This window comes from Vigna unguiculata, chromosome 3 (assembly GCF_037176805.1).
Source record: "Vigna unguiculata cultivar grain cowpea cultivar isolate G323 ecotype 2 chromosome 3, ASM3717680v1, whole genome shotgun sequence".
NCBI classification, from domain to species: domain Eukaryota; kingdom Viridiplantae; phylum Streptophyta; class Magnoliopsida; order Fabales; family Fabaceae; genus Vigna; species Vigna unguiculata.
In genome coordinates, this window is record NC_140794.1 from 11,599,452 (window position 1) to 11,610,470 (window position 11,019).

Consider the following 11,019-nt stretch of genomic DNA (forward strand, 5'->3'; position numbering starts at 1 on the left):
TGATTTGAAGAAAATGGGTTGAAAAACAAATCAAAATTCCGTTTTCTGAAACAGAATTCTAAACTGAATTTTTAATTTATTCTCCTTTTCATTTAAAACAAGAGAAAGAAATTTTCAAAAGAGACCGCAAAAAAATAACATAATTCAGAATTCGATTTTTCAGAGATAGAATTCTGACCTTGGAAAAAAAAAATCATGTTATTTATAAAAAAATTGAGTAAGTAATAATTTAAATATTATGCATTTCAATATTTTAGAATTGTAGAAATTCTTTATCTAAATACAATGTTTTAGGAAACAAAATTTGTTAAATTTTAAAACTTTGAGATTAAATAGTAGTTGAATTTAATGTAAAAAAAGAAAAAAAACGTTCTAACATTTAAGTAGGGTTGGGCAAAAATAACTTAATCATACTGTATTATAGTTAATTAAACTATATTAAACTAAAACTAACTGAACTATTAATAGGAAAACTGAATTATACTATTTATTAGTTTAAGTTTGGAAAAACTGAACTTATAATAGTTAACTACTCACATAACTGCACTGAACTCTTTCTTTAATTTTCTAGTGCTGTAAGTGGAACCTATTTTTATTGTTGTCACTTGATTCTCATGGAAACTCAATTACCCACATGAGCCTAGCAGCCTGTAAACTATAGTATAAATTGAATATTTTTCTCTTTTCAATATTATCCAAATTTATTTTTTATATACCTAACTAAACCACAATCTCAATTACAATGGATTATCTACCACCCGAATTTAGCTATTTCTTTTCCATCAATTTGGTTTGATATACATGAATTTTAAATGGATTTTTCTTTCTTCTAGTTTAATATTATTAAATTTTAATTGTTATATTTTGTATGAATAATATTTTTGTTTTTAAAGAAATTGATATTTGGAAATAGTAATATTCTTTCACAAATTAATTTTGTTAATACATTGTTTAACTTATATTTAATTTACTATGTTAATGTTGTGAACAATTAATTAAGTTGTCAAGAAATGACATATAGAATTATTATAGAAGAATATAAATATAAGTATACTCTAGCTATAAATAAATGAATTCAGCTACAATAAAAATAAACAAGTAATAATAATATATTTTTAAAAGGTTGTTTATAAAAGAATTATCACTATTAGCGAGAATTCAAATTTATTTACAAAGTAAATATAATAAAATTAATTTTTATTTGTATAAAATTAATAATACACTTATAAATATATAAGTATGTTATATTTAGAAACAGAATTGAAAATATATTATGTTTTTAAGAAAAATATAAAAATATAAATTTAAGTCATATTTTTATATTTAATTTCCGATTTAGTTTTAGTTACATAAAATAAAAATATATAAAATTATAAAAGTAAATATATTTTATTAATTTTTAGTTCGATAAATATATTTTAATTACATAAACTTATGTATTAAGATATATTAATATTTTGATTTTGATGTATTGAAATATTGTGCTTATTTTCAATAAGAATTATGAAATACAAAATTTATCATGTTGTGTAGGATTTTGTAGTTTTCTAAACACTTTCAAGTATTACTAGTAGACTCACCCGTATGTATGCATGAATTCAGTTCAAAATAGTGTAATTTAGTTCAAAAATAGTGTAATTCAGTTTAAAAATAATACAATTCAGTTCAAAATTAATGCAATTCGATTAAAAAACGGTTCAAAAATAGTGAGTTAAGTTAAAAATTAGAGCAGTTCAATTCAAGAACAGTGTAGTTTAATTAAAAAATAGTGCAGTTCAGTTCTGACGTAGTGCAGTTCATAAAACAGTTCAGTTCAGTTCATATTATAGTGAAATGTAGTTTAGTGCAATGTAGTTCAATCCAGTTTATTTTTAAGAAAAACAGTTCAGTTCAGTTCGTCCGAACTGTTTTTTAGTTCAGTGCAGTTCATGTGAATTGGTTTTTAGTTCAGTGCAGTTCATGTGAATTGGTTTTTAGTTCAGTGCAGTTTTTGGTAGTAGAGTTTGATTTATTTTGCCCAGCCCTACATTTAAGGGAGTAACTTGTTTAAGTAAATAAGGTTTTACTTACAGCAAGTAACTAATTTTTGAATAGTTTAATTTTGCTGCATTCAACTTAAAACCTTATGCAATGTAAATTATTAAAAAAAATTAAAATATAATTTTAAATAATTATTATAGTGAAATATATCATATATTTCAGCAAGAAATTTTAGGACTATAGCCTTTTTATATTGTCCATTTATTTTAATCAAATTCTTATAACTGGTTGTCTAGGTCACTGAATAGAAATAATAACTTAACTAGTTTTCCATAATTTTCTGTCATACACATTTACAATACAAGGAGCATAATTTAGCCTACAGGCAACCACGAATAAGAAGAAAAGCTTTAATCGTCATTGAATTATTTTCTATTTTAAAAATAAAATTCAATTTTTAAGTACTGTTGGTAAGAAAATTACAGTATTAATTAATTGAAAATCATCTCAAGTCATCTCAAATATGAAATAAATTAATTGTTACAGAAGTTAGTAATTTACTGTAATTATAATTGAATTTCTGAAGAGTAAGTTTTCTTAAACAGCCTTCGGAAACAACTGAATATTATTTCTGCTAAAGTGCACCAAATCAAACACTAATCCATGTTGAAACATTGAGAGCAGAATCTAATACAACAGTATTTAAGGTTGTCGTCATTGGTTATACTACAGAGCCTGAACCATAAGCAGTGAACCCAAGTTAACACATTATTACAACACAGTTTACGAGGCCTTTCTATGCAACAATGGGTCAGTGATGACTTGTGGCTCAAACTCTGGTTTCACATAGCGGGCGAGTGTGTCTGCATACAACTCGTACCTTGAAGTCATTCTGAAACCCCACTTGTCCTTCAACTGTCTACACAAGTTTAGGTCCATGTCTGTAACTAAAAGGCCATCCCTGTAACGAGATAGAGATGGCGTGCATGATGCATCAGGTGCTGAAACATAACTGGACCCATAAAAATGCCCAAAATCTGCATGTGCCGGTTTTCCATCACCAGAAGTAAATGCATTGGGGAATGTCTCAGTCCCAACGCGATTGATTGAAGCAACAAAGTAACTATTAGCTATTGCAGCATTACGTGCCTGACAAACAAAGACACTTTCAAGTCAGATATATACTCTTGGGCTGATATGATATTCTAGAACTACAAAATCTGTCTGTTTCTAAATTTGATTAGCAGAAGAACCAGAAGCAATAAAAGTGAAAAAGAATTTAGCATGTGTTGCTGTAATATAAAGGGACTAACCTCTATAGGCCACATTGGCTCGCTGAGTTCACCAACAGTAGCAGAAGGGTTGAAAACAATCTCGGCACCATTCAATCCAAAGGCTAACCAATTCAAAGGATGGTGTCTACCATAACATATATTAATGGCAATCTTTCCATATACTGTTTCGAATACAGGGTGACCAGTATTTCCTTCCATATAATATGTGCTCTCGTTGAAGTCCCCAACTCTGGGTATATGGTTCTGCCAAATGTTAACTGTGTTCATGAGATAGATGAAAGAGAGGCTTTGGGCATTAAAATTAGATGCAGAGAGCTTAAGGCAATTACCTTCCTGTGTTTCCCAATTATGTTGCCGTGATTTCCAATTACAACGGAAGTGTTCCATATAACCTCTCCATGGTTAATATCCCTCTCAAGAATTGAACTTATGATGACCATGTTATATTTCAGTGCAAAGCTTTGTAAGAATCTTGTTGATTCTCCATCAACAGGTTCTGCAAATTCACACCATCTTTTCTCTCGGGTGCAGAAGGCAAATGGCATCATCCATGCTTCCTGCAAAGGAATTATATGAAAACGTTTGAGTTTGAATCAACTGTGTGAAAATCAATAGGCAAATGCTCATACATACGAAACCTACTTGCAAGCATAATATGTTCACTCCAGAGGAACCGGCAGCTTCAATTATTGGCTTTAGTTTCTCAAAGATAGCCTTCTTCTGGTCTGCAAAGTGAGCAGTGGTTGGAAGGGCAATGGAGTTCTGAATCAAACCAACCCTCACCACTCGAGGTTCCCTTAATAGTTCTTTGTCAGCAGAAAAGGAAAAGGCCTGAAATAAACCAGATTAAAGTTCAAAATGAACTGTTAGAATTTCTAGACAGAAGATAGACACCGAGGTTAATCAATGGACTAAACCAAAACTATAATCAGTTAAGCAATGAGAAAGACTTAATAGATTCCAAAATTGATTCAACAGTCAACAGACAAACAAGAAAAGAAAGAATAACTGGAATTTATATTCTATATTGGATTTTTCTGTTGTACTGCTCAGTCTTCCAAATACACCGATGTTCACTTTGATGTTTTAAAATATATTAAAGAGATTATTGAAATTCAAACATCAGAATATTTTTAATGTCTAGTAAAGAACTGCACCAAAAGATCTAATAAAGAATTTGGACTCAATTAGTCATTCCCTGTTCATAGTTCATTGAGGGTACTCAGAAGAGGTGAAAAATAGGAGATATTAAAGTAAAACGAGCATATTGCTATAAGGCATGTCTCATCTGCCTACCCACTGAGACGAGCCTAAATGCCAGCACCCATATTTTCAGGTACAAAAGTGGTACTTAACTCAAGAAAATCAATCATTTCTTAAAAAGAAGTTGAACACACATGCACAAGCAAGTTAACTTAATCCACCATTCCTTTCATTTGTGAAAAAAATGAAAACACAATTCGTATGGGGAAAAGTGGATTGTATCACACCTGGAGATCAAAACCATGCTTCACAGAGAGGGCAGTTGCAGATTCAGGGAGAGCAATTGTTTCAATTGCTTTTCCACAATTAAGCCCAGTAAGCAAACGGCTAACTTCCTGCAACACGATACACAGCACTGTGAGAAAAAAATGCAAATTAATATGTGATTGATGCTAGCACCAACCCATGAAACCAATTTAGAAGAAAGACACATGATCCATTTTCTGTAAAGCTAGAATAGCTTTGAAAATGATGTTGGAGATGCAAAATTTGGTTGATTTATTTACAAATGGAAAATCCTGGTAAATTGTTAAAATGTTAAATTCCTTCTTAAATGTGGAAAGTCAAAGGATTATGAAGGTCCAGAATCAGATCCCTTGCATGCGGAAAATAAATCCCACAAACCCATCAACTGAATCAATATAAAGAAGAGAAAAAGTGAAACAGAAACTTAACCAGTGGCATGAATATATATACCTGAAAGTGTTGAGGATTAAGATTATCCTTGAGAAGAAGGTGAAGAGAATCGTATCCACAAATAGAGTCCTTTGGTTCTTCTTCCTTCTTCTTCGCTTCTCCGTTCTGGCGCTTCTCCATCTCCCACTTTTACCGTCAGCTCAGAATTGCAATGCTATGATATGATATGATATATGAAATGACAATAACGACAATATTTTGATGTATGAAACCAATCGTATTCATGTGGTCTTGTTTTGTTCTTTTGTTTCGTTGCGTGCTATTTTAAAATGGGACGATTATAAATTTATAAGAATCAAAGAGTGATTTAGTGTCTGGATTCAATCCACAACAAACGAAGGATAACCTAAATTTGTATACAATAATACAATAATTAATAACAATTGAAAACTCTATCCATGTGCATGTGTTTATTTTTTAATGTTATTATTCCTCATTATTTTGCTTGATACGTGGGTAAGAAATAATCAAATATAGTAATACTCTATTTTTTGGTTTTATTATTTAATATTTCTCATCAGGGGATGGTACATCTTGTGACCACCAGCACTGCAGGGCACTGAACGAGAGTCTTTATTCTCCATCCTGAAGCCTTGGTTTCGCACCTTATCTAACCCGTTCTTATAATTAATTGACTTAAATTCAAATGTAATCTCTTATTATATGAATTGAAATTTTAATCAATATAAAAATTTAATGACATGTTTATTTATTTATGCGATCTTAATTGATAATTTTAAAAACTACGATTAAAACAAAATTTCAAATATATAAAAAACCTCTCCATAAAGACTAAAAAATAATAGACAGAGAATACAAATTCATTAATTTTATTAACTTTTATAGAAATCAAAATCATACTGATACTTAATTGTAAGACATTTTTACTATTATTATAGGATAGTTTAATGTCGAGATTATTATGGTGTAAATTTAAAAACATTACGAAAAGACATCGATTAGTTATCTTTATTTCCTTATAATTAATCTTATTATATTATCTTATTATCTAGGTGGACTTCTATTGTCTTGCTTTTTATATTCTAGTTTTTAGAATTAGATTAGAGTTTTGGCATATTACATTTTTTGAATCTCGTGGTATTTATGTGTATTAATCTTTTCATTCTCATTTATGATTAATATGTCTTTTCTTTATATTTGTGTTGTTGTTGTTTCTATTTTGTTTGTTGAATTTGTATTAGAATTAGAAATGTGTTTCTTTTGTTTTCAATTTTATTTTTCGATACTTTTATATTTACATGTTTCTCGAGACTTTTGTTTGTATATATCTTGAAGAGGAACTAAAATTTTTATACAAAATTATTAATTAGATTAAGGTCTGGTCTTTTTTTTTTGTTGTGGATAATAGATTCATTGAAGCATAATAAAAGGTTGAGTTTTTTGTAGAAAGATAATTTAAGTTTAGGGATAAAATTATTTACTATCGAGTTAAGAAGAATAATAAATTTTATACAAAACTATTAATTAGATTAAGGTTTAGTCTCTTTTTTTTTTTGTGGATAATAGATTCATTGAAGCATAATTCAAAGTTGAGTTTTTATGTAGAAAGATAATTTAAGTTTAGGGATAAAAATATTTAGGCTTAAATAGTCATTTGGTCCTAGTTTTGGTCGACTTTTTTCACTTTAGTTCTACTTTTGAAATTTTTTTCAATTTAGTCCTACCTTTCGTTAAATTTTTTCAATTAACTCTTTTTCGTTAACTCCGTCTAAATGGTTAACGGAACAGTGGCCAGCATGGTTATTTTCTGTAACGTGGATTGTTGTTCAATGACGTGTCTGTTTAATTACTGTGCTGGCCATTTAATTGTAATTGCATAATCATTTAGGGTTTAGGTTAATTGAATTGGGTTTAGGGTTGTGTTTGTCGAATTGGGGGATTTGGTGTCCAATTGGGGATTAGTTCGTCGATTTGGGGATATCCTTCAATTGGCCATTTCAGATAAACTTCTGCCATCCAATTGACGCTGATCTTTGTAGAATCGTTGGCGGAGGGTTGAAGGTGTTGTTCACGGAAGTATGTTTTGGTTTAGGGTTTGATTTTTGCTGAGTATTGGTTGGGATTAGTGTTAATGATTAGGGAAACACTGAAAGTGAAACAATGAGAAACAAACCTTAAAGTTCGCATAGCCCCAAAATTGTTTACCCAAGTTCTTTGTAGTTCTAGCTGTGCGCACCACTACAATGTCTCCGCAATCGCAAATTGGGGGTGAGCTTGAAACCCTAGAACCACCATGACATGAATTGCAAGCTCGGTGAACCCAACTATTGCAAGAAGAGGAAGATGCCCCCACGAGACATTCCTTTTCAGCTGAAGATGGATGGAAGACAATCATAATTCAAGAACACACAAACCCTAACTTTCAATTATAACATGTGCTTTATGCATACAGTGGAAACGGACATGTCACTAAACAACAATCCACGTCACAGAAAATAACGATGTTGACCACTGTTCCGTTAACACCATTTAGACGGAGTTAACGAAAATGAGTTAATTGAAAAAATTTAACGAAAGGTAGGACCAAATTGAAAACAATTTCAAAAGTAGGACCAAAGTGAAAAAAGTTGACCAAAATTAGGACCAAATGACTATTTAAGTCAAATATTTACTATCGAGTTAAGAAGAACAATATTATTTTTTATTAATGATTAATCTTAAAATAAATTCTACATGTTCGTGTAAAAGTTGAGACTTGAGAAGGAAAAATGGATGTGAGACTTCAAGACACTATAAGTCTACTATCGAGTTTACTTTCCTGACGACCTGAACCAGATTTTATGGTTTAAACTCATTTGTTTCATATGGTGTTTTATATATTATAATTTTTTATTTTATATAAAAATATGTAGATATGTCAACTAGAAAGTTTGAATGAGACTATTTAAAAATCCAGAAGAAGAAAAGAATTGAGCTTTAATTTCATGGCAAAGAGGAGTTATGAATAAATTTATAAAAATAGATAAGAAAAATAAATTATAAAATACAAGTAGGTGCTCTTTGAATGAAAGATAATAATAATATAGATATAGATGAAATCAATAATAGAGAAAGAGAAGTAGGTAGTAATGAGGATAATTTTGATTCTCAAGCCCATGATGACGAGGAGGAGATTGAGAGATTAGATGATGATTCTACTCTTGATAAAAATATACATGATCCAAGCTAATGGAAGAATATTGATACAAATTTGAGAGATCTATTAGAATCAATAATACAGATTTTCTTAAGGATATACATTCTAAGCACTTTTCTTCATCAAATAGTCCTAATTTTTTGCATAAAAAAACTCAAAAAATAAATTTTAAATAAAATGCCTCATTTTTTAAGTTTGTTTTAGGCTTCCAAAACTCTTGAGCCGCCCTTGGTCTTTGTCTTCTTCACTTTGATCAACATTATGAGGTTCTTGTGAAGGCATTATGAGTCGATAATATGGCATGGCAAATTCGAGTATATTTAGCACTAGACTTAAATTTACCCCATTCGAATCTACATCTGACCTAAAACAAACATAAATAGTCAAAAACATCAGACACAAAAAGTATTTTTCTATGTTAGTGATGGCACAATAACCAAATTGAAAGTGCTTGCTCTCAAGTACGACTTCTTCTTTCCATTTTTCCTTGAAGGCTTGCTCGACATCTTCTAATTTCATAAAAAAATTGAAGCTCATCATCTTTTGTCGTAACCTATATCACGTCGGAACGAACTTAAAAATAAATTAATTAAAAAAAAATTGAAGTCGCTACCATAGTTTATTTTGGAAAACTATGGAAAACCATAAACATAAAATAAAGTCTGTGAAAACCAAATTTAGGGGTCTAGGAATCGGTTACGCATAGGGAAGATATAAACACTCTACAACGCCTACCTAAAGGTGGTACCTTTAATTAAATTTGAAAAAGATATGTGTTTATCTTAAATACTTATTTTTCCCATAAATAAGAAAATATTGAACAAAAATTATTTTTGGAGTGAAAAGGACCCGACAAGAATTAACCTTAGTCCTACGTATTCTCATGAAAATGAGAAATCAAGGCTACGTAGTTCTTTGTAAAACTATTTGGAAATGACATTTTGAAAGTGAACCCGATAAGGTGTGACCTCGCTCCTACATATTTCCATTCACAATAAAAAATCAGGGATCACGTAGTTCTTGATAAAAGTTTATTAGAATATTTAATTTGTAAAGTTGTCTTTTGACATTTTTGAAATTAAGTGTCATGCGACCCGTGCAGCCGGGTTGACACCAAAAACATTTTTATATTTTGTATTTTTAATAAGAAGTGTCATGCGACGCGAGCGATCGATTAGACACCAAAACATTTCTATAATTCTTTATATTTTGAAAAGGAGTGTCATGTGCGACGCAAGCGATTGATCAGACACTACCAAAAGTATTTTTATAATTTTTATATTTTAAAAAGGAGTGTCGTGCGACGCGAACGGTCGATTAGACACTAAAATCTACTTAATAACTTTTGTATTTTAAAAAAAGAAGTGTCGTGTGACGTGAACTGTTGATTAGACACTAAAAGATAAAATAAAAAAATAATTTTAATTTTTTTTATTCTTATTTTTATCATTTTGAAAACTATTTTAATTTTTATTTGAATTTAAAATACTTTTATTATTTTAGAAAATTATGTGATTGAAATGTGAGATTTAATTAGAAAATGATAAAATTGGAAATATAAAATAGGAGTGCATAAGTGAATATGTGGGTGCAATGAGAAAAACTATATACATGAAAATGAGATATATAAAAAAGAAATACATAATGCATAAAATAAACACATCCTATCCTAAGAAAAGAAAATTAAAAAAGTGGGGTGTGTGTTTAGTGAAAAAGAAGGTAGATGAGGTAAAATAAAACTAAATATATGGGGTGTGAATTTATTAGATTGAGGAATGCAAGAAGTAAAGCAAACAAAATAAAAGGTCCAATTATGAAGCAGCAGAGATAAGAAAATTAAATTATGGAGGTGCACGAAGTGATTATGGAATATGTCTCAAAACACTAAACCAATTAACTTCATCTTCTTTAAGGGGGCTTCTCCTTGCACCCCCAAACCTTCTCCTGTACCCCCAATAATTACTCTTTTGACCCTAATCAAAAGTATGAAACAAATTTCAAAATCTGTTTCATAAATTTTCATGTTTCTTTATGAAAGGGATTTCAGAATCCGTTTCAGAAAAGTATGAAACGGATTCTGAAATCCGTTTCACAAAAAAAAAAATTAAAATTTGTGAAACAGATTTCGAAATCTGTTTCATAAATGTATGAAACGGATTCTGAAATCCGTTTCACAAAAAAAAAATTAAAATTTGTGAAACGGATTTCAGAATCCGTTTCAGAAATGTATGAAATGGATTTCGAAATCCGTTTCACAAAAAAAAATTAAAATTTGTGAAACAGATTTCGAAATCTGTTTCATAAATGTATGAAACGGATTCTGAAATTCGTTTCACAAAAAAAAAATTAAAATTTGTGAAACGGATTTCAGAATCCGTTTCAGAAATGTATGAAACGGAATCCGTTTCACAAAAAAAAAATTAAAATTTGTGAAACGGATTTCGAAATTCGTTTCAGAAAAGTATGAAATGAATTTCAAATTCCATTTCAGAAAAGTATGAAACGGATTCCGAAATCCGTTTCTAGAAAAAAAAAATTGTGAAACGGATTTCGGAATCCGTTTCATACTTTTCTGAAACGGATTCTGAAATCTGTTTCACAAAAAAAAAATTAAAATTTGTGAAACAG

At 29.9% G+C, this 11,019-nt stretch overlaps 1 protein-coding gene across 1 annotated transcript; it reads right to left on the minus strand.

Moving 5' to 3' along the window:
- Positions 1-2,587: 2,587 nt before the first annotated feature.
- Positions 2,588-5,509, minus strand: BETA-UP (beta-ureidopropionase). The gene is made up of 6 exons (XM_028065847.2): positions 5,235-5,509; positions 4,766-4,873; positions 3,918-4,106; positions 3,605-3,832; positions 3,294-3,518; positions 2,588-3,129 (listed from the first exon to the last, which is right to left on the minus strand). Exons 1-6 carry the CDS (start codon positions 5,352-5,354, stop codon positions 2,764-2,766), a joined length of 1,236 nt encoding a protein of 411 aa, XP_027921648.1. The 5' UTR covers positions 5,355-5,509; the 3' UTR covers positions 2,588-2,763.
- Positions 5,510-11,019: the final 5,510 nt, after the last annotated feature.